Below are 27620 nucleotides of genomic sequence, written 5' to 3'. Positions count from 1 at the left end.
CAAACAGTGGATGCCCCTGTGTTATAACACTCAACAACATGGCACTCTTTGAACCTGCCCATGGTATGGAAACAGACAGTGTTCTGCAAATTCTGGCTGAAGAAAATAAAGTAGCCTAAATATTACAAAACTACACATATAAAACTATGATACAAAGCGTAATGACAAAACAATTGAACCTTAAATCTCTCTGTAATGGTGTGGTATTGCCTGAGTTGTCTCCCAAGTTGAATGCAGCCTCAATTATAAGCATTAGGCTTCAAAGAGTTTAGACATTTGCAGTGAATGGCCGAATTTGTCTGCACAAGACAGCATGACAGTTGGTGTTCTGCGCACTGTTATAATGTATTGCCTCTAATCATGTATTTGTAAGTCAACTCTACATCTCTTCATGTCCTGCCCTTGGCGCTTGCACTTGATTGCTGAGGTATTTCTGCGGCTAGTGGGCCGGGCAGAGGGAGTTACTTTCGCCTGCTCCCTTTCCCACTATAATGAGAACTTTAGATCACTGTGCAGGCAAACACAATCTTTAAGGTGTGCTGGCGGTGCAACACGCGGGATTAACAGCACTCGATATTCTCCTGAACTACAGCTATGCGAATGGGAGTTTTATGAGCCGTAGGAATTTGAGCTTTACCTGAAAAGTCTTGGAGCATCATTGCTTCAGCGTATAGGTAAGTCTGACAACGGAGTATAGATTTAACTCTTTAACTCCTTTCTTAACCACGTTTCATGTGGTTAGGGTAGGTTTCTGGTCTTAATGGACAAGCTCGGATAATTCAGTCTGTCTCAACATCAGAAACTGCGAGATGTCCCACACTGTCATATTAAGGATACACTTATAAGGTTCACACCAAGACGGTTATCCTGTTTAGTCCTGAAGAGTTTATTAATACAATAATATTAACTACTGCCAACTCATTTACCTATTTGCCGGTTTACGGCGCGGTTGAATGGGTTTATGATCTCGAGTGCTGTTGTACTGTTAACTAGTACGGACTTGAACCACTGCCTTAAGCCATATTTTTCAAACTCCGTTCAATTGAAAGAATTTCTGACGGTTATTTCCAGCCCTTAACGGCGGAAAATCATATCTGACATGCATGCGCTTAGGAGAGCACGGGACGCCTAGTTTAAACGGACGAATGATGACTGGTCGAATTTTATGTAAATGCTATTTAATTCACACAATTATAATCGTATGCATGCACACACACGACGACAAAAGGGGCTTTCCCACTTTCAGTGCCACCAAACAAATATTAGTTGTCTCAGTGGGGTTTCCCCTGGGGCTACAATTTACACTCTCACTTCAATTGGATATGACCAGGGCGAAAGCCTGATGGGACTTGCAGAACGTGACAGAGCCAAGCATAAACCAAATACAGACTTAATGGTGCCTTATTTCAATGATGCCTTTTTTAAATGACGTACATTAAAGGGTGCAAGTGATTGGACATTCTAAACAAAAACAGTGGGATTGTTTAGACACGTTTGACTTTGCAGCATCCAAAATTCCTCATCTAGGATGAAGTTCTCCATTGTCCTCCACATGGAAAGCATGAACACTATTGACATTCTTCCATTGAGACTGAGTCACTGATTACACTGATTTGTTGTAACCAGTCAACCAGTCTTGTCTGCTGATTTGAAAGGATGATAAATAGTATAGGCATAATAGTAGGCACCATCAGTGATGCACCCCCCCCCCCCCCCCCCCCACACACACACACACACACACACACACACCCATTGGTCCCATTTGCTTCATCTGAGGCATTAACTGACTGATTAACTGCATTTTAATTGTGACTTTTGATCACTTTTTATAAAGGTGTACTCCGCAATTTGAATCACATACACTTGGTGACAAATTCAACAAATTGCTTCTCACAGTCCTCTAGCTGTTCATTCACTGTATGGCACTAAAAAAAAACTTCCACTGGAAAACAAACAGTCCCAGCCAAGCAACACAGTGCTTCTGGAGGATGGAAGGCTTGGGTGTAATTTGATTGGCTCGATCTTTAAGGATAATTTAAATGCCCTTGAACAGATTTGGCCTATACATCTGCCGTGCACCAGGTCAGGGCTAGATCCGCTCAGAAGACAGCTACTGTCTGGAAAAATTTGGTTGCAGTGTATTGCCACTGTTTTGATTGCACCGGAGTTAAACCTTTATGCTTAGGGTCTACTGCTTCAGCTCTCATTATCACCTATAGACTGGAGGGGGCAGTCCAGATACCTACTCAGCTGATGATGGATGGCATGGAATGAACAGCTAGAGGACTCTGAGAAGCAATTTGTTGAATTTGTCAGCAAGTGTATGTGATTCAAATTGAAGAGTACACCTTTATAAAAAGTGATCAAAAGTCAATTAAAATGCAGTTAATCAGTCAGTTAATGCCTCAGGTGAAGCCAATGGGCCAATGGGACGTGTGTGTGTGTGTGTGTGTGTGTGTGTGTGTGTGTGTGTGTGTGTGTGTGTGTGTGTGTGTGTGTGTGTGTGTGCATCACTGATGGTGCCAAAGGTGTACTACTATTTATCATCCTTTCAAATGTACTCAGCTGATGATGGGTGGCATGGTGATGGCACCCTGATTTAGCCTAGGTCTGATGGAGCTGAGCCAGATCAGGGTCAGAGCTGTCCCAGGGTCAGTGGTTTTCTGGATAAGGGGATGGCATTTCTATGAGTTGGACTGGGTTTTGTGTTTGTGATTTGGGGCGGTAATCAGAGGGAATTATGATGACATTGATAGTGAAAGCTATATGAAATCAGCCGTGCACCGTGTACACATTGGGTATGTATTTATGTGCGCGTGTGTGTGTGTGTGCGCGCGTGTGTGTGTGTGTGTGTGTGTGTGTGTGTGTGTTTTTGTGTGCATGCGCGTGTGTGTGTGTGTATGTGTGAGCACCTGCATGGTGGTTTCCAGGTGTTCCAAGGTGCAAGTGCACCCATCTTTTCTCACACTTGCAATGGTTCAGTCTTGTGTGTGTTTTGACAAGTCCTGGCTATCCCGGCGGGTCCTCTTCTTTTGTCCTTTTAGTCGTTATCTTATCCAGGGACATCTGTGGACAATGGGGACAGTTTGCTTGCTTATTTAACCTGGGCAGGAGCAGTCACAGTGAATGGGATCAAGTTGCCACCAGACAATGTGAAACTGGGTTAAAACATCCTGTTCTTTATTTTACGCTGTACATAAAGCATGTGTTTGTGCTTACTGCTAACTGTGGCGCCCAAATGATTATAAGAGACTTGGGAGAGAGGCTTAGTGGTATTTCAATGAGAAACAACTTACCTCTCCAACATTTCAATGCCATGTATTGCACAGCTTGGTCTTGTGATACAAGATTGTAGAGCTCAGGAGAGTTCAAAGCGGACAGAGCTTTAAATGGGCTTAAAAACCTGGAGCATTAGGTCCACAAGACTAAAAGGAGAAAAAAACGGTTCCTGCATGATATCAAGTAGTGAGTAGCAATGTGTGATACGCATTTAAGAGTGTGCACATTGCCTGATATCCTTCACTAACGCAAGTGATCAAGTGCAATCACACAGAACGCTGTGATGTGAGAGGAATCATCACACCAGATGTAAAAGAGAAAAGAAGTGCCTTGGATCAGTATCATGGTCTGAGGCAGACCGAAAGCTCAAATCAAAGAGCCCAGTGGAATGATCAGAGGAGCCTTGAGCACTTGACCTTTCAATGTCATGTTTGTTCATGGGCAGCTCTTCAGTTCAATGGTTATGTACACTGTGATTGTTTTTTAATTTATTTTTTATCCCCTTTTAAACAAACATGTACTCCTTCAGACGTGTTTGGGAGGAGTTTAGGGTGCGCTGCCAGCCCACAGCACAACTGGTGAGACAGCTGGTGAGATTGTGCTTCCTCCCTTTATACTCCACAATGCTGGTACTCTCCTCCCTCCCTTCTCCACTCCCAGGAGGGCCCTGCCACCCAGGAAGCCTTCTGCCTGTTTTGATTGGCTTTCCCCGACCTGTTGCTCTCACCCCTCTGTGCCTTAATCCCAGGAAACCCCCATGGGGAGTTTATTTGGTTGATTCAATTTAGTGTGTTCGTGCCACCATCTTTTTTTTTCCCTTTCTTAGTTTGAAGAAAGGGAAGTCTGAACAAACAGAAGGATTTTCTGTTGATATAATGACAGGTGTTTGGCTTTTGTAGTTTCCTTCTCGGTGGAATGACCTGACTTGGCACTCGGAATCAGTAGGTCTTCATTTTATGGACTGCCACAGCTTGTCCAGACACTTTCCCAATTTCTGGAAGACCTTGAAAGGCATACTGTCAGCTTTTTCCAAACAAAGATGGCTTTTTCCACACTGCGTATTAAAAGAAAGGTATTTGAGAGATGCATTTGGGGCTTGTTATGTACACTTAAAGCTTACCAGACCTGCTCTCCCAGTTGAATGTCAAAATTAATTTGATCCAAAATTCATTATTGGTCCAATAAAAAAGCTGCCAAAGATTGAGCTTGTAAATAACCTGCTAATGTTTCTCTGTTCACATATCATGTGTCTCGTAATAATGTCATGCATGACAATATATCATGCCATTGACCTTATAACATCTCAGACCATAAAAATGTTACTGTACCCGCCATTCATCATCATAGCCCATAGCCCGTGGCATTAGGTGTTGCAGCTGTATTTGCTTCGTTGTTTATCGGAGAAGCCTTAATGACGACACATGATACGGGGCGGTAATGTTTGTGTCACAGCGCAAACTGCAGGGGTGTGTTACTGCACATGTTTCCAAAGATGAAAGGATCGGACTGGCGTTAGATCATGTTTATTGCAATGACAGAGAGCACTGGTGGAAGAGAGTGGAATAATCTATCACCAAGGAAACGTGTCTAAGAAATGGCAGAATTGGTCATCTCAAATGACACGCACTCTCTCAAGGAGGGTCCCTCAGTATGTCTTATTGGAAGAATTATTAAAATGCCATTTAGAATCCATAACTGTTTTTGTGTAAGTGTTGGCTAATACATGCATTTGGTCTGCTGTCTTTTTGGGGAAGAATCTGTGTTAAAAGAAAATATATTTTGTAGTATATGATTGCTACAGTGTAAAAACATAAACAGACATTATAGAAACCTATAAATAGTTTATAAAAGTTCTATAAATAGTTTATAGAAACCTGGTAACATTAAGAAAGTTGTGAATTTCATATGTATGTCTATGCGACCCATAAATCTCCAGTGTTTATTTATCTAAATATACTAACGTCCCTGAGCAAGAGTATATCTTGAGGCCAGTGGCTCATTCCTTAGCAGTTCTTGAAGTATTAGGGTCAAAGGCAGAGCACGTGAGCATATTTAATCATCTTTAACCTGCCGTCATATGCCCCGTGTGGGAGACAGGACCGGACTGTGCGAGACACAGTTCAGCATACCATTCATAACAGGGATAGCAGAGGGCTAAATTGCAGGCCTCGCTTGTTGTGTCCCAACTGTCGAAATATGCTGACCTGCCCTGCCGGGTATTATGGCTGTCTGCGAACCTAATCTCTGTGAGATGTAGGAGCAAGTAGAGGACTTTCCCTGACGTCTCTCAGCTCTATACTTTAGCCTGGCTGGTGGAACAGCCAATCATACGGTTTGCTCCAGAGTCATAAACTCTTCCTTGGAATGGAAATGAAAACAAGGCAACATCTCCGTGATCACCTGGGATACTGTTGTCATAGAGGGAGCGTTTCTGCTGGTATGAAACTGAGAGCGCTGGGATGGTTCTGTCTGCACATGCCCAAGACGTCTATTAGGAACACCACTGAGTAATAGGGAATAGGAAACACAGCAGAGTGTTGTCATTCTGTTTGTGGGACGTTTTCCATAATGGGTTTATTCAAACACAGCTCAAGCACAAACAGCAAAATGATCTGTTATCTTCTGCAGATTCTCTGAAGATAAGGCAACTGTGTGTTAACTAATACGCCTACTGCAGGGGTGAGCAAAGGACATATTTTATGCAGCCTGTCTACAGCTGATTTTTGCAACCATGCAGGGACACACCAGACACAATTTGCTAGATTAGTCGCTAACTGACAAGAACCAGTTTTGCTGAATTTACCTGGAGTGACCATTTCCATTTGTGCTGTAATGTTGCTACACAAATGTCTAACAGTGCATTCGTTTATAAATATGTCTGTAGCAGATCTGTGAATCCCCCCTCTTCTCTCCTTTAAAGAGAGGTTCGAATCCTAACCTTGTACACTTGATTTAGCTTATGAGAAGGAAGGGAATTGCATACTGTATGTCACAGCTTATATGTGTGTGTGTGGAGCACCGACACCCTGCTGGGGCACAGACATCTAGGAGCAGGCCTGGGTACCCCATGACTGGAAGAAGGCGCAGATGGTTGCCAGATTAGTTTAGTGTTTTGGGTGCTGGGCCTGAACCATGTGGGGTGCAGAGTTTGTGGCTTAATGGGATTGCTGGAGCTCTGACCTGGTTTAGATCTAGTGGATTGGGTCATATCTTGGCCAGAATCAAGCCAGCTCTGATCCAGAGTCAGCTGCTCTTTCAAGCTCATGCAAACAGAAAGCATGACATGAATATGAATAGAGAGATAAAGATCTGATTCCCTACGAATATTTAATGATGCTAGACCCTGGCGAAAAGATCTGACTCAGAAAGTTCTTCACGACCTTCACTCTTCAACTGACAATCTCTGGCTTCTTGCCTTAATCCTTACAATAGAGTCTTTTTTGGTTAAAGACAGTTTTAAAGATTCAATAGGCAGCTAAATATAATTGTGAGAATACATAGCGGCTTTCTCAGGAAATTAAAATCCCTCTATAGATTATTTGCTGTTCTCTGCCTGAAACTTGCCTAACAGAAGGAATTGTCAAGATGTTTCGGGTGTTTCGGAGCATACGCTATCTGACATTCAGTTCCACTGTTTGACACTTCCACTCATATATTTAAAAGGAGATGATTCATCTGGTGTTTCCCCTGTAGGTTGGAGTGAGGAGACCCCAAGATACTTTGCTGACTAGCCTTCTCTTCCTGTCTGCAAAGATGCTCAAAGCACCGCTAACAGTCATCTGTGTTGGTATGCTTAAATAGTGTATGGTTGTCGTGCTTTCATATTAAAAACATTAACTTATGTGGCTTACCGTAGTTTATGATAGTCAATGGTTTTCTTGGTCTTGTTTCATAGCCATTGTTAAAACATTGTCTTAATTAATTACCCCTATGTAAGCTAGTGATGCTATGTTGCAATTCCACATGCTGGTTTATAAAATAATGTCAAACAACAGGTAAGAACATTTCTTTTTTTCTAGTTGTTGTACAGACAGTAATGTAGGGTTAACCTTGTGAGAACTTTTTACCTGAACATTTTACAATTTAATGAACAGAAATTCATAACTGAACCTAATTGAATCATATCAAATGTAAGCCACTAGGCCTATATTGTATTGTTCTGTGTGGTAGAATGGGAGAGAAGATAACCTGTATATAAAACTGTAAAGAACAATTGGAAACCATTATTACAAAAGAAAGGAGTTGGCACATCAAAGCATTTGTTTTGCGGGTAACATTACAATAGCAAAGAATACCTCAGCAACCACAACATGTTAAATGTGTTTTCAAAATACTACTCTGAGTGAGACTGATGTATCATAACAACAGGCTCTTTCTTCGGTGCTGTCTCATGGAACTTTTTCTTCTCTGTTTAGTCATTCTGGTCACCTGTGGTAGTCTGGCAAAGCCCAGTGGTCAAAAGAACAAGAAGCCCAAACAAGGTACTTTACTCTGTATTCCAACAGCTGTCTGCCAAAAGACTGTACTCAGATCTGCTCATGTATAACCTACCATATATCTGTTCCCTCATCTGTAGTGATACCTTCGATCGAGTGTGACGTACGGGCAGGCAAGATCAGCCTCCCAGAATTCATTGCCAAATGTCCAGCCAACTGCAAGGAGACCAAGCAGAGGGTGTACGGGACAGGAGTGTTTGCCTCCATCTCCAGTATTTGCAACGCTGCCATCCACAGGTAATTGTGGGTGCTGCAATGATGCAGTAGTCCCTTTGAGAAGGGCTTCTTCATGGTTTTTAGTTTTGTTGCCAAAGTGGACATTACAGCCAGATTTTGACTTTACAAGATACAAGGTTTTTGCCATTGAGATAGAGTTAAGGACCTGATTTTAGAAATTGAACTTTACTCGTCATGGCTTGAGAGAGTGGGTGGTACTGTAGATGCATAGTTGCCTCTGAGGTTTTCAGCAGTCTCAAATTTAAAATGACAAGATAATTGGTTGTTTGAGTTGGAATGATGCACATTATTTAAAAATTGCATCATATTAAATTACCTTGAATTGGTGTTTGTCAAGAGAGGGTGTGTGCATGGCTTGTAAGGTTTTCAGGAGTGTATGTCAACAATGTCCATTTTACTGTAGATGTCAAATAGGTCTACTTTGTGTGTGTCTGGGTCTTTTCCTCAGTGGCGTCATCACTAACGCGGGAGGGAAGGTGATTGTGAGGAAGATGGCTGGACAGGCGTCCTACAAGGGTAGCCTGGCCAATGGCATCCGCTCTCTGTCTCTTCCCAACTGGAGGGAGTCCTTCACTGTTTCAGGTGGGTGAAATCTCCCTTCTCTCCTGCTTCAGGAAATATCTAGTGGTACAGCAGGCAGAGAAGTCGCTCTGAAGGTTACTAGTTCGATTCCCTGTCGAAGCGTCCTTGAGGAAGACACTGAACCCCTAATTGCTCCTGATGTGCAGTGTGTCATCAGTGTAAAAATATAAAATGTGTATACATCCTTGTAAGTCGCTTTGGATAAAAGCGTCTACTTTATGACTAAAATCTAAAAAAAGAATCTAGGGCTGTGCTATATGAGTGGGTGATTTACCTTACCATAAAAGATGGATGTGTAGGTCAATCAATTTTAAAGATGGGAGGGAAAATGGCCCGAGGCACATCTTCTGTTTTTATTGAACTTTTAAAAAGACTTTACTATCATAGCATGTCAGAGAAGGGCCTTGAGGCTGATGTTTTTAAAAGGAATGCTGGTTTTTAAGAGCTACGCATAGGTCATCAAATGTGCCTTGAACACTTTTCCATCATCACTGTATCACTGTAAAGTAAAATGAGATTTGTAGTGCAGTGTGATTATTAAAGGTTTTGTCTCTTGCCAGTGGGTAAACCAAAGAAAGGTGTCATCTATCCCACTAGTCTGGACTACGGCCCATCAAGACCCACTACCGTGAAAACTGGTAAGAGAGAGATGGGTGATAATCCCAGGGAACAGCTGGTTTAAGGATCAATCTTATCCATCTTAATCGTTAGCAATTGTAATATTATATTGAAAGATGAACATTGAAACATTGTTGACAACACAGACACACCAAATGTACAACAAAAGCTTTTGAACATTGTGTGAACAACAAAAAAAGAACAACCGAGCTGAATTCACTTCTGTTTTCTTAGCGCTCTGCACTAAATATCTAAGTATAGATACACTCCAGAAAGAGAGAGTGTCTTTTGCCCTCTTCCACTTTGGCTGGTAGCACAGATGAAAGTGCTGTGTGCTGTGGGCTGTGTGCGCTTGCTGTCCTCAGGATGCAGAGGTCGAGGGTGAATCCGTGCCTCCCAGGCCTGCCTCCAGGAATGCAGTGAAACAGTGGAGTCAGTGTAGAAGCTTATTTTTGCCTCTCTCCCCATCTGTCACCCCGCAGGCCAGAAGGAAGCCAAAGCGCCGCCTGCCTCCTCCGTGTTGCCAGCGACAACAGTGGCAGAGCCAATGACAACAGGCGCGGCAGAGCCAACCACCACAGCTGCTGCTGCAACCACGCCCCCGACAACGCCCGCCACCACTGAGACCCCCACAACCACCCTGCCCACAACCACAACGACCACGGCCAAACCACGCGCCGCTGTGCATAAAGTCCGAGATGCAGGTGGGTTGCATACACACCTGAGGTACTCATTTCGCATTTTTAACTCTCATTCATTGCACCTGAGTGTATATGCTTTTACACCCAATGCAGTGAATGGATCTCTGCTTGCTTTGTGGAGGATTGTATCAGTACTGGTTGGATTTGAAGCAAGATCTGTGTAACATCCTAACTTATCTTTTCAAACCTTCAGTCCCGGCCAGTAATGCCCATCCTGTGCGTACTATAAAATGGTCATTACTCGGACGGATTTTGTTTGAATTTGCGTTTGTATTTGGCTGATATGGTCTAAAATCATACAAACACAACAAACAAAATGTCTTTTTAAATGGCGTGGTGTAGAACACCCTCACAACCCTCAGCTTCGAGACATCAGGACACCTTCTCTCTTTTTCTCTCTCTCTCCCACACTCTATCCCCTTCTTCGTCTCTCTCTTCACCTTCTCTTTCTATGTTTTTTACCTCTCTCTCTCTCTCTCTTTCTTGCTTTCTCTCCCTATCTGTCTCTAACTCATCTTTCTGCCTCTCTCTCTCTCTCTCTCTCTACTCACTCGTTCCCTCTCTCTCTCTCTCTCTCTCTACTCACTCGTTCCCTCTCTCTCTCTCTTTCTCTCTCTCTCTCTCTCTCTCGCTCTCTCTACTCACTCGTTCCCTCTCTCTCTCTCTTCCTCTCTCTCTCTCTCTCTCTCTCTCTCTCTCTCCCTTCTTAAATCCCATTTCTCTCTCTCTCCGCTCCAGGCAGCGCCCACCCCTACTTTTCGTCCTTAGCATCACCAGCCAGTGCAAGTAAGTTCAGTCAGTGATGGTGTGATGGGCCGCCGACGTGCTTGTGGTTTTTGGGAGACTCTGGGGCATTTGGGTATCACAGTTACTCCCTCACTCTTGTTTACCACTGGTGGTGGTCTTCTGTCAGTCATATGTGTTCCAGTCCACAACTCAGTGTTATCATATCCATTCGGATATTTCTGAATGCTTTCTCAAAAACAATCTTCCATAAATGTTATCATAGCCATTTTCTGAGGTAGTAGTAACTTCACATAATGTGATATATCTCAATTTCCACCAATATTTGCATTTGTGGAACTACCGGTCTCAGTTTAGTCTGAAGTCGTAGTGTTTTTGCATGAAGTAGATGTTGTATGACATTGCAAGGCTAGTTGAAAACGGGATTTGCATGCGTTGCATTCTTTAGAGTATGGTACATTAATGTTTGTAGTGTTTTGCATAATTTTTGTTAAAATTACAAGTAAGGCTTTACACGTTTAAGCACTTAAGCATTCTAAAGTAACTGAACCTCAGCAATCCAGTACTGCACATGAACAAACTTCTTGTTCTCAATATTCGCTGTAGGACAGTCACAAAGTGGTCATGGAAAAGCTCAAGGTATGTCCTGTCCTGCATCCACGTCTTCAACTGACGCTCAATTACCTCTCAAGGGGAAAGTGCAGACTCTTGTTCAGTGACAATATTGTTTTGAGTCCTCCGTTGCCACCAAAGGTAAAAACTAATCTGACATTAAAATTTCTTCAAAGCATTCAGAGGGAGCTCAGCCATTGCGAATCGGTTTTCACCTAGACCAAATACAGGTAAATCCCTCTCGCACCATCCTAATAACGTCCTTGTCATTCCTGAAATCAAGGCCTGTTTCTGAGACAAATCCACTGTCTATTTTGTCTTGTTCCTTTTTAATAGCTGGATTCAAACCCTTCTGCTCTGCATGGTGTCTCTACTCTCTATGTGAACAGCTGTCTCATTTCAATGAGCAGCAACAAAATGTTTAATATCCTGGACATGATCGGTCCTGTTTTTGTTTTGTTTTTCCCGTTAAGCCAGCCTGCTGACTTGGAACGTCCACCTTCCTGTCTAAAACTAACACCACTCTTTTTTTTTCTTCTTTTTTTCCCTTTCTTTTGGTGTGTGTGTTCCTCAAATCCTCCTGTTTCAAAGCTTTTGACACCTGTCCAGCACTTCCCCGAGTGCTGCCAGACATATGGAAAAGCCTATGAATGGTCCTCACACACCACCACACACCTAAGGAGACACAGTGCTTCTGTGTATACAAAAAACGTGGCTGAAAAGCGTGATGCACTCAATCGTCAGTGTTGACGTGTGTGACTGATTTGTGTCACTTGTGTGAAGATGAAGTAGAGTCCTGGCCATATGCCTTTTTTATAGCTACACAGAACTCTTCAATAGCAATGAATATACTTGTTTACTGTTTCCTATTCACATTCAGTAGATATTCCCTGGGAGCACTCACTATACAGATACATACAGTATGCTTGCTGCCCTGTAAATACTGATATTTCACATCATTTGAAATTGTTTACTACATAAATGGAAAATAAGAACATAAAGAAGAGGTAGGTGGCACAACTGTAAAACTATAAAAAATTAACTCATCAAGGAATATATCTGGGATTATACCGAATGATGGCTAGTACTGTAAATTAAAAATGCAGATGCCACATTAATCCACTGTCATAAGATGTACATAGAAATGTGATAGACATGTCATGGAGATGCCTTAGTGCTATAATGAAGCAATATGACATGATTGAGAGTGAGGTTGGTAAAGGACATCCTCATGGCTGTGATTCGGCGGTAGGCATGAGGCCAGAGGCCTAGTATTGCAAGTCATCACAGCCGTGAGGATATCCTTTACCAACCCCAGGAACGGAAGTGTTATATTGTATGTGTAACAGTTTTACTACCGACTTGAATTTGAAGACATCAGATTGTGTTTTCTTTCCTTTATTTCCATTAGGTTAACTTTATTTGAAGGGGTGTGCATAAAGCATGACATGACACCATCATAACCATGACATGACACCTGTCAAGAACACAAAGAAATGTTTATGACTGTTTTCATTAAGTGTCATTCGGTAAATTATGCCATTTTTGGTTGACAAGTTGACATTTACTGAGATAACAAAGCCTGACAACTTCTTTGTTATGACAATTTGACATTAGAAATTATATAATTTGCCGACCTAATTACAGCAGTGATAAACATTCATAAAGACTCATTCGTGTTCATGACAGTTGTCATGTCATAGTTATGACGATGTTATGTCAGCCTTATGCACACCCCTTCAAATAAAGTGTTACCTTTCCATTTTGTCTATTCATTTTCCGCCCCCCAAAAATAGTTCCAACATGGGTTTTTGGAGTCATGCATTCCCAAGTTGAGTCAGAAAGGCTAATTGTGCTTGTTAATTTGAACACTCACCTGTCTTCACTTTACATGTTCGTTTGTACATTCCCCTTTCTCCATTTGCTCCCTTTACTCACTCTAAAACTGATAAATCTAATAGTATAAAATCGCTGCCTGCCATTCTGCTCTCTCACTTTAAAATAATGGAATGTTTATGTTGTATGTTGACGTTGTATGTTGTTGTTAGTTGACCATGTTAAATTATACTAGCGATATGATTACTAGCAGTGAAGAGTCTGAGTAAGGTTGTTCCAGGATATCCTTACTCATGGAAGGCCTCTTGTCCAATCAGAAATGAATATATCGTTCAACCAGATCTGTTCTAATAACTGTTGTATAATTAACCGTAATTAATCCATAATTGTAATAACACAAAACATACCTGAGAGCTATCATGACAGTTACACAATATGCCATTGTTATGATATAACATAGTCTGTGGCCCCTACAGTGACATGATTATGACATGGCTATGTTAGCCTTATGGTGAAAGATCCAAGTGAAGTTCCAAGAGATAGCAGCCGAAAGACACAACATAAAACTGACCATGTTTCTCTGTGGCAGGTCTGAGAAGACCAGAAGCTGGCCCTGCAGTAAGGAGACAACCAGCATCTCCCTCTGGGCCAGGTCAGCACCTCTCCTATCTCAGCACTCTCTCCAGACAAACACGTGTGCTTTAGCTTCAGAAGGCTTAGCTTTTCTGGATGATTCTGTGACATTCACCTGATCTCACATACTATATAAGCATGATGCTTCAGTCATGATGTAAGGCTGTGTAATCGAAATCAGGGAAGGATCCCTGCCCAATTCAGTGTTGAACAGGACTTTTCCTTCAGGGACACCTTTGAGAGTTACCATAAATCTCGCCATTTTAGTGCGTGTGTGCCCTTTGAACTGGGCAGAGGCCTCCAGGCAGGTGAGTCAGGGAGATGGTTGACTGTGGAGTGCAGACCTCTGGAGGAGGTGGAGCTGTATATCACGTCTTGACCTGTGGCAGGGATACCCACCCCGGTAGTTGCTACCGTTTTCGGTATGACTTAGTGTTTCTAATGTTTATTGACATATCAGGTCTGTTTAAGCTTGAATTGATGTAACATTGATCTATCAACACAATCTATGTTCATGTTAACAAGAGCACTCACTAATACTAGTCAAGAGGTGCTTAAGTAAAGCATTATGTCTACACAACTCTTGATGTGAAGGTGTTTTTGTTTGAAAGACAGTAAGCATATGTCAGCATGCTTCTGAGATCACTGGAGATCACAGTGGGAGAGCAGCTCCCCCTGCACCCTCAAAGGAAACAGCTGTGGTCCAGCCATTAATCTCTCTGTCTCCTCCACCCCTTCAATCTCTCCTTCTTTATCTGTCTCCCTACCCCTCACCCCTCCCTCTGTATCTCTCTCTCTCTCTCTCTCTCTCTCTCTCTCTCTCCCTGCCTGCCTTCATTCACTATATCTCTTTCTCTCTTACTCTGGCCTCCTCTCTACCTTTCTCTCCCTCTCTCTCTTCCACCCTCTATTCCTCTTTCTGCTTTACGTTCTCTCCCTCTCTCAATCTGTCTCCCTCTTTCTCTCGCCCTTGCCCTACTTCACTCCTTCTGTTTCTCCCTCCCTGTCTCTCACTCTCTCCCTCTCTCCCTCTCTCTCTCTCTCTCTCTCTCTCTCTCTCTCTCTCTCTCTCTCTCTCTTTCTCCGCCTGTTTCACATTGGTAACCAGGTTTCAACAGAGTGCAGCCGGCTCAGCCTGAGAGGAACCAGCAGCCCGTCCAGACCAACCCCAGTAAGTATGTGCAGAATGGTCAGGGGCGTGACCGCATGAGCGGAACATCAAAAGGCACACACATTAAAACAGTGTGCCCCTGCTAAGGATTAGTGCGCCTACAAAAGATCCCAGTAAAGGTGATCGATTTCAACATGCCCAATAAAATGGAAAGCAAATGTCATTTCCTCTTGTGCTTTGAAAGCATAATTCCGAAAGCTGGACTTAAAATGGCAGGTCAGGCTTATTGTAATTGGAAATGGAAAGGAGGCATGGGTGGTTACAAACATGATGGAACAGAAATGTCATAATTGAAGAAGTCATTAGCGTGAACATTAGCGTGTATAGGTACAAATCCATGAGCTTTTACTGAAAGATTCTGTTTTGTGCTTGTATAATGTTCATTGACTGACTTTTTTCATTGTCTTCAATGAGGTCACAGGATCTTCTTTCTGTAATAACCTGTAATAGAGTCCATCTGATTTCACCTCTTTTATGACCCTTTACCAAATGAATGCAATATGCTACGGCTGACAGCTGCAGAATTCAAAGGCCGTTAAGAGTTACCCAAGTGGCAGTTTATTTTTAAACATTGTTTGTGTGGAAGGCAAGGTTTGGATCTTTAATATCCTACGAAGTCTCAAACCATGTTTTATGTCCTCCTACTCAATAAAAACTAGGGATACTCTCTCTACTCAACAATTTTGTGGTGTACCCAAGCTGACTTCACATTCTTCCTAAACTGCAGGATGTCTCTTAGAAAGTCCATAATTCTTTTGAATTGAAATTAAGATGTGAGGAAGATTGTAAATAACATTGAACATTTTCATCAACCTCTTTCAACTGAAAGGCAACACCCGACAGATACAGTATGTCTACAAATTATGATGTTTAGTCTTTTTTTTTTTTTTTTTTTTTTTATCTTGAAAGAACAATCTTTGCTACTGTAATTTTTCTATAGAAAATGTTTCCAATGGGATTATTTTAAGAACCTTTCCTCTTACGACTCTATATAGACTTTGAGGGAACTCCTTTGTCAGGAAAGTGTCGCTGTTTTTACCTCATAATAGGTCATCCACGTGAATTGGCAAAAGGTTCTAGTCTCATATACAGTACCAGTCAAAAGTTTGGACACACTTTTAATTTTTTGGAGAATTGTTTTCCTTACTTTTCTTATTTTCTACATTGTAGATTAATACTGAAGACATTTAATCTACAAAAGAACACATATGGAATTATGTACTAAACAAAATAAGTGTTATCTACCATGTAGAAAATAATAAAAGTAAAGAACAAACTTCTCAAAAAATGATCAGGTGTGTCCAAACTTTTGACTGGTACTGTAAGTAATCTGCGAGGAGGCATATATACATTCCTAGGATGGTGAAGGGCATGACCCTCCCTACTCTGCCTCTGATTGGCTTACCCGAGAAGGTTTCACATCTTTGTCACCTTATTCTCCCTGATGAGTTTGCACCCCTGTCTCAGTCTGTTCCACTCCAAGCAGCTCAAGACACAGACAGCAAACTTGGCAGAGAAAGAAATGTCTGTGTGTCTGTCTGCTTTCTGGGCAGCCTGTTCCATGCCATCCCATCCCTGATGCCAGGGCTTTGGGAGGCGCCAAAGGAGCTCTTCTGTCTCTGGGTCGAGTCATACACGCACGCACACACACACACACACACACACACACACACACACACACACACACACACACACACACACACACACACACACACACACGCACGCACGCACGCACGCACGCACGCACGCACGCACACACACACACACACACACACACACACACACACACACACACACACACACACACTCACCCACACAAACACAGCAGTGCTCTGCAGTCGGTGGTGACTGCAGTTGCAGCAGCAGAGGGGCCAGGACCCTGCCTAGCCCCTCAAACAGCCCGAGCTCAACCACGCTTGGCTGGCTGGCGGCAGGGGTGCGCCGAGCCTGATTTAAGCGGGACGCACACAGTCAACACCAGCATGCATCAGTGGCTGCCACTGTAGGAGCCAGTGGCCCGTGGGCGAGTGTTGATCTAAGAACCTCATCAGTGACTTCTCTTGGACTGTGGGAGAGTGGAGGGCAGGCTGGGGGGAGGTAGGGGGCGGGTTGGACGGGTGGGGAGAGGGGGTGGACAGAAATGGAAAGGCTTTTCCTTTTTTTTTCTCTCGCTGTTGTTTTGGTTTGCTGGGCTCTCATGGTTTGCTGTTGATATGATAGCCAGAGCGCTTGTGCGTATGAGAGGGGTTAATGCTCCGGACGTTGGAGGAATTACGGGCTGTGGATGGGGCAAGGGTTCATTCATGGTGTCTTCATGCCTGTCCCGTTTGGCTACCACCACTGCAACTCTCTTGAGGGTGCAGGCAGCCACTACAGGATGGTAAGTGCAGGAAACTAGCCCTTAAAGCATAAGACATACTCTCATGAATGCACACCAATCCTTGCGATATCCCTTTGGCACGGTGCTCTTTAGCTGCTACACTGCAGACACAACAGTAAGAAAACAACAACAAAACCACACCAAGCTGAACTCAGTCACATCCTCTGTGTGGCCTGATGCTTGAGCCTTGGCTTATGTTGTGGAGTAACACAAGTGTTCTCCGGTAATGAGTGTTTGGTGGCGTAAACCTGTGCCATGCTGGCGGGATGCTTGACAAGCAGCTTTCTAATCTCCCCCTTGCAGCTTTTGCTAGAAGGGATTGGCCTCCCTACGGCTACCCACGACCTGATTGGTATCCTGGAGCTAGGCGACCGACAGGTAACACTGCCAACCCTGAGGAAAAGCCTCTTTCTTTTCCCCCCTACAGCAAACAAGTAGCCCAAAGAAACCCATAAACGTCGCATTAAATGATTCTAAAATGATGATTAAACTAAATGTAAGTTAATTTATGAGGGCAGCGATATAAAGTGAAATGCACTTCATATAAATTAATCTAAACATAATCTAAAGAAAGATAAAACTAAAATGAATTGGATTCCGCTAGATGTGAATGTTTGTCATTAGCAAGTTATTCCCAGATCACTTACAGTATTGTGCCTAAATGGCTCCATTCATGCCTGCCCTCTCTATGTTCAGATATTAATCACTCTCCAGATATGGGCTACTCTTGGACTGAGGGGGATGGAGCAGAGACCACGGGTAAGGGAACACTTGAACACACTTTCCCCAACACTGACTCTAACACTGAGGCCAATACAGTAGATGTCACATCTTGTTGAAAAGACATGGTTCAACACAACTGAGAGTGCATCTACATTTGGTTCGGTCCGTGGATGTGTCAGTGTGTGTCTCCGCGTGAGAGAGTTTGCGTCTGTACTTGTGCATGTGTGTGTGTGTGTATATACTATATCATGTCCAAAGGCATTGATATACATGACAGTATCTGCAGCTTATTTGCGGAATATATGTTCCGTTCCGTCACGCTGCGATTGTAGTCCATGACTGTACCTTTCAAGATGTTTAAATGTGTGCCAATGTGCTGCCCATATGTCAAACACACTTAACACATGCACACTTGTGTGCAAAGCACAGTGTATGGAAGCCATATGGGCATGCCATGGAAAAGGTCACCTCTTCCTGATGCTTTGTAATTGGTTGGGCACAGTTAAAACAACAACCAATCACCTGTCACTATCAGCAGCACTAACTCAATGCATTTGAAATGGCGGGCTTTCTTCCTCTAGGCCGGGATGCACGGCCTGATATCACAGACTATGAGAGATGGTATTATAACATTGGACAGTATCGTAAGTATCCTTTCTTTTAAAAAAGACCTCTGTTTATCTCTTTGTTCTACCATTATATTGTATGCTTCTTTTGTGTGATACTGTTGTGTGGTGAGGAATAGGAATGCGGGCATAACCATGTTCAGTGATTAGTGATGTTGCACCGAGACGAAATCAAAACCAGTGGTGGGAAGTGGAAGGAATCTGGTCTATCTTGGACATTAAGAATGTCTCTAATAGGAGTCAGCTTTCTAAACATCTTTTGAAGTGTTAATTACATGCTGGAGATGCCAGTGGTAAAAGACACACCGTGAGGTGATGTTGTTCGCCGTCTGTTTATACAAGAGTTGAGCTCTTTGAGAAACAGGAGTTAACTTCTTCATGTGTCTCAGGGTTTTATAGTTTAAAATTTGAACAGCTGGGTTTGCAATGCAGTCTTCAGAGTGGCCTGAGTTACTCTGAGTATCGTGAGAATTCGCAGCTAAGTAGGTTAAACTTCAAGGGCCTCCTCTGTTTTTAGCATCCCCATTCATACCAATACCATTGAACAAGCTACAAATCAAGGAAGCCCAGAAAAGCCACACATGGAACAATGACAAGACACCAAATGGCATCCTGTCAGTTAAAGTCTGAGGATAATTACAGGCCGTTCACTTCATTCTGCATGCAACACTGTCATGGCATTTAAATGAAATGATTTATTTCTAGGCGGAATCAACGGATGAGGCTGTTTTGAGCACGCCCGTATAAATAAATAAATAAAGACACCAGTGCTGCAATCTAAATGAGAAACTGAAAAGGGTGCAACGGCTGTGGCATAGTTTGGCTTATCATTCGACTCCTTGTTGCTCTATAATTCCCAACGTGAAGAGATTACAGATGGCGACTCCCGTTCCTTGACTTTTTCCTTCTCTGTATTTTCAGCCCCTCGAGGCCCTGAGACAGACACCGCTCGTAAATTGCTTCCTGAGACGACACACACGAGAGGTGGGTATCTCTGACTTTTGCCACCCCGTCATACTTTAATCCTAGAGTCATATTCACAGTTATGGACCATGGATGTCTTTATTATGACTATATAAACGCTTTTGCAGGCTTGCGTAAGGCATAATGGCAATTGCTTTATTGCCGTCTTTTAAACACTGTGGGCTCATGCAAAATACTAATGGCGTTTTGTCAACAAAGGATTTTAATCTTGGAATTTTCCTTGCTACTTTCACACTTGTACACACACACACACACACACACACACACACACACACACACACACACACACACACACACACACACACACACACACACACACACAGACAAACAGACACACATACGCCGCACACACACACACACACAAACACACACACAAACACACACACACACACACACACACACACACACACACACACACACACAATGGGTGCTGCTGTGCAAGCTGCTTAGGGATTTGATGTAGTGATCCAGGACTTTGGTAACTCAAGCCTGTATGCTATTGTCAACACAGTGGAGCCGCTGGATGCCTGGAAACCCGAAGTAAATCCTTTCGACCCAGGTGAGGTGGCTTGCACTGTCGCTGCTCAACCAACCTCCCTCCCCCACCCCCATCTCCGACCCGCCCGGCATCCAACAGAATCACCTCTCCTGTTCCAGCAATTTGTCAGTACGCTGGGACACCAGAGGTGCCTCAAGCCAATGGTGAAACTGTAGCTTTCCGCCGCCATTTTGTTTCTCTACTGTTCTCTGTCTGTCAGTCTTCGTAAGGGTCATTCTATATTACTCCAGAGCTTTTGGTCCAACACACTCGCTCTAAGTCTAAAAAAAGCAATTAGCCATGTACAATAACACTGCTCCCAAAGGGGGCATGGGCAATGGGTAAGAAGTGGTGAGAGACAGTGTGGTCAGCAGTTCCTCTGGTATCTAATACCCCCCTTTATCTTACAGGCTTCAATGTGCGCGAGCAGGACTCCTTACCCAGAGCCCCTGAGCCTGTGTCCCAGGGAGATCCAAGTACGTCAGATCGTTTTATACCTAGCTTAATTGCGTACCTCGATTTCTTGTCTGCCTCTATGGAAATGCTACCTATGAAATGATGCCCTGCCTGTTGACATGCGTTATGTGATGCCCTGTTGTCATGTGATGCCCTGTTATCATGTAAAATGTATCTATTTTACATTTATGGAACGTTTACTTATTTATCTATCTATGTCTCCTTACAAGTATTTGTAACCCCCCCCCCCCCCCCTTTATTTTCCTTCTTTCCTACTGTGAGGCGCATTGTGTTACCTTTGTGTATGAAATGCGCCGTACAAATAAAGTTTGATTTGATTTACCTAACCCTCATAACTTTGTGTCTTGACAAAGCTTGTTTTAGGGTTATGTCTCTGCATGTGTTACAGGAATGGTTTAACCTCCTTCAGGATCACACTGATAGAGGCCAGGCTGTGCGTTATGTGTTATAACATTACAGCTCAGTCAACCTCAGGCAATAGGATTGTGGCAAATGCATCCTCTGAGGCTTCAGAATATATAATATAAAAGAGTATAAGCTTAAGTGTGAAATGTGACTGATTTGTTTTGTCTATCTCACAGACTGTAAAGTGGACATTGCTTTCCTTATGGACGGCAGCTGGAGCATTGGGAAAAGGCGCTTTCAGATCCAGAAGGACTTCATGGGCGAGGTATCTCAGGCGCTGGATGTTGGGGTGGCTGGCCCCATAATGGGAATCATCCAGTATGGGTATGTTCCACTAGCCTACCCTTTACACATGAAGGGTTTTGGTGAATTTAGTGAAGTCAGTAAGGTTCATAACAGCTTCTAGAGCTGATCTCTCGCAATGCACAGCTAAGAGGGTCAGAGACCTTGGGAAATGTTTCATAGAATAAATATGTGTCCTTAGTTTACTTTAGTTTGGATTGGTGTTGGATTGGCCTTCTAGAAAAAAAGAGTCTATTTTTGGGTCTCTTTAGAATTTCTTTTTTTTTCTTTCACTTGCAGAGTAAGTTATTGTTTCTCAGGGCTGACTAGCATTTTCCTGAAGACACATACCAGCACACCGTACTTGACACAAACAAGCAGAGCTCATCCACACCTAGTTGAGCCCCCCAGAAATCAGGGCCAGACCAGGCCAGAACAGGATCAGATCCCCTCCTGAGGGAGCTCCAGTCTGGGCAGCAGGAAGGTTCCCAGATCCAGGTCTGCGTCATTACCTGTGAGGCCCAGTCTGGAGGCGCCTCGGCTATGCTCCTACCCCCCAACACCCCCCTCCCCCAGAGAGATGATCCTGGCAGACAGCCTGACGGCAACCCTTGAGACCGTAAAAAAGATCAAAGTTTGGGGGGGTGCGGAGCTGGGGGTGGGGGGGATGCGGTTGATGTGATGTCAGTCTGATAGGTTTCCTTTGGGGCTCAGACAGACAGTGTGACATACATACATTCCTCATCTTGTCCATGTTGTTACTCCGTTGTCCCTCTCCGGTAGAGATGACCCAGTGACTGAGTTCAACCTGAGGGCCTATGCCAGCTCCCGGGAGCTCAAGCCAGCTGTGGAGAAGATCACGCAGAAGGGAGGCCTGTCCAATGTGGGTAAGTGTGAGAGAGACAGACAGAGAGAGAGAGAGACAAAGAGATGAAGAGGCAGAGAGGAAAAGAAAGAGTGCGAGAGAAGAAAAAGAAAGAAAGAGGCACCAAGAGAGAGCTTAGTGACATCGCTGTGAGAGAGAGAAAGACAGGCATGCAGAAAGAGAGATAGATTGCTAAATAGAGAGAGAGAGAAAGAGAGAGAGAGAGAGAGAGAGAGAGGGTCAAGAGAGAGAGAGAGAGAGAGAGACAGGCATGCAGAACGAGAGATAGATTGCTAAATAGGGAGAGAGAGAGAGAGAGAGACAGGCAAACGAGAGATAGATTGCTAAATAGAGAGCAAGAGAGAGAGAGCGAGATCGAGAGAGAGAGACAGAGAGCGAGAGAGAGAGAGAGAGAGAGGTACCCCGCTGATGGGAGCTGATGTGATATGTTGATAATGTTAGACACATGCCATCCGACTGGGATGCCGATACTCAGCAAGACCCACTGCAGTGTGAAAGTGAAAGGGTGCAATTATCACATGGTTGAGATGGCCCTTTTACCATCTACGCACATGTGGGCTAGGAATTAAATCTAAATTTGATTCAGAAACTGTTTGGTAAATTGCATGTTTGGTAGCCAGAGGGGTGAATTTTTTCTCCCCAAGTAAGCTAACCGAGACCTTGGGTTTCATCCACCACGGGGGGCAATTTATGCACTGGTGGCACTTTGGCATCTTAGTGGCGGCTTCCTCTGGGTTTGACTCAAATGCCACACAACAGATGCAGCCTCTTACCAGGGACGTGTTACCATGACGTATATAAAGGAGCGCTGTGAGCTTGTAATCCAAAATAAAATGGGTTATTTTCTCGAGCCTAGCACACCATTTTGTGTTTGTTTAAAAAGATTACAGTGGTTCAAAGCTGATATTCCCCCTAAATGAAATGGCCCAGATCAAGATTGTTGATTATTTTCTGCTATGACTGACCATTGGCCTCAGATTAAAAGATTTGGGATTTTCCATTTTTTTCATTTGTGAAAGTTAGTTTTTGTTTAGAAGAACTTAACATTCAAGTTTTTCCATTAAAACCAAATCCAATGACTGTGCACATTGAGGTGAGTTGTAGTTCCTATAGTGGAGATTGTAGCTCTTTGTAGCTCTTTTTCTTTTATACATTGTTATTCCTAATGAAGGTCAATTTACATTTAGTCATTTAGCGGACACTTTTATTTATTTATTTATGGCAGAGAGTACGAAACGGGAACTACTGCCACGTTATAAACACACATCTGTCTATTGGGAGTTTGTAATCTGAACAGGACTGTATCCTTTTGCTGCCCCCTTGTGTTGAAACAGGGAAGGCCCTTAACTACATCACCAAGCATTACTTCAGCGATACCAATGGCAACCGTGGCGGAGCGCCGAACGTGGCTGTGGTGCTGGTGGATGGCTGGCCCACCGACAAGGTGGAGGAGGCCTCCAGGCTAGCCAGAGAGGGTGGGATCAACATCTTCTTCGTCACCATTGAGGGTCCAGATGAGAATGAGAAACAAAATGTGGTGGAGCCAGGTTTTGTGGATAAGGTATGATATAATAAGATTGCAATATTTTTTTTGCGTAACATCCCTTCTGATGTTCTTTTAGAGAATGGTTAGTCTCGTAGTTCTGGTGGGATTTGGCTCACTAGGTCATTTTTTTTATTACACTGCCCTTGAGACAAAGTCGCTACAGTATTAAGAACCCCAAGCTACCATGTGACAAAGGTATGACATGTAGTGTTTTCCAACTATAAGGGGCCTTTCAACTATCTTCATATTTCTAGAGAAAATTGTTGTAGTGGATTTAGCAGATCTTCTCACTTCAGGTAGAGCTGCAGGTCAGCTTTTTGTAAATGTATATTAATTCCAAGTGGTTGCTGTCCATTTCTAGGCAGTCTGCCGGGCCAATGGCTACTTCTCCCTGCCTGTCTCCAGCTGGTTTGGTCTGCGTAAAGCTGTGCAGCCTCTCGTCAAGCGCATCTGTGACACAGACCGATTGGTGTGCAGCAAGACGTGCCTGAATGCCAACGATATTGCCTTCGTCATTGATGGCTCAAGCAGCGTGGGTACGGGCAACTTCCGTACCGTGTTGCAGTTTGTGGCCAACGTGACGCGCGAGTTCGAGATCTCCGACACGGACACGCGCGTGGGCGCCGTCCAGTATACCTACGAGCAGCGGCTCGAGTTTGCGTTCGGCCAGCATAATAACAAGGCCGAGCTGCTCAACGCCATCAAGCGCATCAACTACTGGAGCGGCGGAACCAGCACGGGGGCAGCCATCACCTTCGCCGCTGAGCAGCTCTTCAGCAAATCCAAACCCAACAAGCGCAAGATCATGATCGTCATCACTGATGGCCGTTCCTATGACGATGTCAGGGCGCCAGCGCTAGCCGTCCAGCGCAAAGGTGAGAGAAGAGGGAAGGGATTTCATTCAGAAATGGGGGGGGGGGGGTTGTGGTCAAACATTCAATATCAAAGGGGAGAGATGGGAGATTGGATTTCATCTAAAGTGATGAGGATTAACAAACATAAAATGTCAAGGGTGGGACATGTGGTGAGGAGATGCTGAGTGCAAAGGTATGGAATGTATGTGTGTGAGTTGCAAACCTGTGTTGGGTTGCATTGCTGTGATCAAACATCAAAGTGTCAGGAGAGGTGACAGAAGAGAGAGGGGATTTGATTTGATAACAAATATTGGAATGTTTGAAGAGTTTTGTTTATGTAATGTAAAATGGTAGGAAACAAGAAAACATCTGGAAAGGACGCCATGAGGAACATGTTATGTGAGGGGGTGTGGAGTGTTGATTGTACAGTATTTGTGTTAGATGTTTCATTGCTGTGGTCTAATAAATGTCAAAGATGAGAGGTGAGAGCTGTGAGGGGCAGCACAAAATCCTCCTTAGGAGAGACCAAAATTCAAACACTGTTAAAGAGGAGAAGATGTGTGGTTAAGAGATTCTTCTATTGTGACCCACAACACAATACGGCACAGATGTGTTTTGGTTTGTGGCTTTCCTCATTTGGCTGTTTACTTTTTTCACACATAAGGTCCTCCTGAGGTGATGTAGCTCTTATTTTGAAAACATATTTCACCATTTTATTTCAGTAAATTAAGTAGTCTGGAGATATGTTATATATTTAGTAATTATAACTATTTGATCAGACTCAGAGACACAGAGAATTTTTTACTTGAGCAAATAGTTTTTATTACTTGTGTAGATCACCACACCAATACTTGTTTGTTTCTTCATTGTTTGTGTCAAGGTGTGATCGCTTACTCCATTGGCATTGCCTGGGCCGCGCAGGATGAATTGGAGTACATTGCTACAGATCCAGACAAGGAGCACTCCTTCTTCGTGGACGAGTTTGATAACCTGTACAAATTTGTGCCCAAGATCATACAGAACATCTGCCAGGAGTTCAACTCCCAGCCTCGAAACTGAGCACACCTCGGGACTCTTGCAAGGAACTGTGGGTAACAGGGATGGGACGGTGAACCAACACTAAAAGATCCTCTGCCGTTCCATGACTCGGTTGAAAGAAAAGATGCAAACATCACAGAATCATCCAGTAAAAGCACACTATTGCCTCTCCTTGAACTCAAACATTTCATATGGGTGTATCGTTTCAGGGAAGAAAGAAAGTGTTACGTGTAGAAAGCAGGAGTATGAGGTGTGGATTGTAGATGTGTGGAGTGTTAGTTGCAAAGCTGCTTTGCATTGCTGTGGTACATCATTTTTTTGGAGAGGAAGCTTTGGATGGAGGGGCATTTAGGGAAGTCAGAACAGGGCAAAATTACTGAGCAGGAAAAGTTAAAACTGTACAAAAATAACCGCATTTACATATTTAAATAGGTATTAAGATGCTAAACTATAACATTCTCTCCAGCAGTTTGACGGTCCTGTTTGTCTCACAGTTCAGAATAGCTCAGAATGAGATGACAAACTACTGTAAGATGCATAGAGCATAGAGAGATGATTATGGCTAATTTATCCAATTTACTGGACAGCAAAACCAACAGAACAGAGTGTTTACCCTCCACAGTGTCAGTAGATGTCTCTCAGGAGAGATTTGAAGTGAAATGTTGGAAACTTAGAGAAAAACAAATCTAGGGTGTCCTTTTAACATTAAAAAAAAATAATGCTTATGCCATCTTCACGTGTTTAAATCAGAACATTAAGGTATCCTTGCCTAACGCTTGGCCTGTGAGATAACTACGCTTTTGCTCTTGGCCACAACTGTCATACCACACTTATTTTATACTCAATAATTTATACTTAAACAATACTCATAGTCCCTCAGGAATTTTTAAAAGACCAACCGCCTTTTTCACTCAATGTAATGTGTTTTTTGTAATTTTGTCCAGTTGTCCAGTTTGTACATATGCTTGTTTTGCTTGTAATTTTTAAAAGTTGCCAAAAATGATTAAAAATGTAATACGATTTGTAATAAAAGAGATTATGTAAGATCAGTTATAGGTCTGTTTTATTTGATGAGCAATAATTATAGTACATTTATGTTGTTGTACTCTGTTTGATATTGCTTAATCTAGCGTCACCTTCAGTATTTCACCACAACTAAGCATTTCAGCATTACTTAGCTTTTGAAATGTAACTGATCAAATTTTACTTGAGAATAGTACGTAAGCATTTAGTATTGCCACCCATTTATGTGCATATCTGTTTCAGATGAACACATCCATACTTTCACAGTGCCTCACAAGACATAGAGAGTTATCTGGCTGTGATGTCTCAAGTGGATTTGATTTCCTCCAGTTGTTTGAGTATAGTCATTAGAAATATGACTATACTAATAGAGTTGGGCCATCCCATATGATTTAAGGAATGTTTCTAGCCTCAGCGAAGGGCAGCTATCAGCCCAGCTAGCATGCAATGTTTTTACCAGATTATATAACAGCAAATGTTCTGACTCACTGTTGGTAATATGGCAAAGGTTACAAACATGTTAATGGAATAAACAAATTAATTGGGCTAACTGTAAGTCAGTTTTGATTGTGAAGATACACATTAGGGAAATATTCCCTTAACATAAATTATACATTTTGAGAATGCAATGGGGGGCATTAGAAAAACATTTAAGCCTGTCAAACTGAAATACGTTACAATTTTAGAAAACATTTCTGATGTCTAAATAAATGGGGATGTGGGAAGTCTTTAGATCACCATGTCTTCGCTAGTCCAGATGTTTTAAGTTCCTCTTCCCTTTTTCTTCCAAGTTCTGCTGCAGTTGCTTGTTACTACCCTCCCCCATCATTTCCTCCCAATCTCTCTTGCCCTCCTTTATCTGATCTCCCCTCTTTTTATCAACCCCATGGCAGCAGTAAACAAAACATTTACTTTTAACTTGACAGCAGCAACACAAATCAAAGCCAAA

At 43.1% G+C, this 27620-nt stretch overlaps 1 protein-coding gene across 1 annotated transcript; it reads left to right on the top strand.

Annotated features, from left to right (window-relative positions):
• The first annotated feature begins 621 nt into the window (after positions 1-621).
• On the top strand, positions 622-26770 carry vit (vitrin). Its single transcript, XM_080849272.1, has 23 exons — positions 622-674; positions 6973-7066; positions 7695-7760; positions 7856-8012; positions 8461-8594; positions 9155-9232; positions 9695-9916; positions 10652-10699; positions 11264-11296; positions 11446-11499; positions 13695-13757; positions 14847-14909; positions 17593-17667; positions 17986-18048; positions 18594-18656; positions 19560-19622; positions 20134-20181; positions 20571-20636; positions 21219-21366; positions 22108-22211; positions 23545-23771; positions 24118-24631; positions 25491-26770. The coding sequence occupies exons 2-23, from the start codon at positions 7033-7035 to the stop codon at positions 25667-25669; spliced, it is 2502 nt and encodes an 833-aa protein (XP_080705398.1). The 5' UTR covers positions 622-674; positions 6973-7032; the 3' UTR covers positions 25670-26770.
• Positions 26771-27620: the final 850 nt, after the last annotated feature.

Source organism: Sprattus sprattus (assembly GCF_963457725.1).
Source record: "Sprattus sprattus genome assembly, chromosome: 12".
Classification (NCBI taxonomy): domain Eukaryota; kingdom Metazoa; phylum Chordata; class Actinopteri; order Clupeiformes; family Clupeidae; genus Sprattus; species Sprattus sprattus.
The sequence above is the reverse complement of the archived record's forward strand: the minus strand, read 5'-3'. Positions and strand labels throughout refer to the sequence as shown.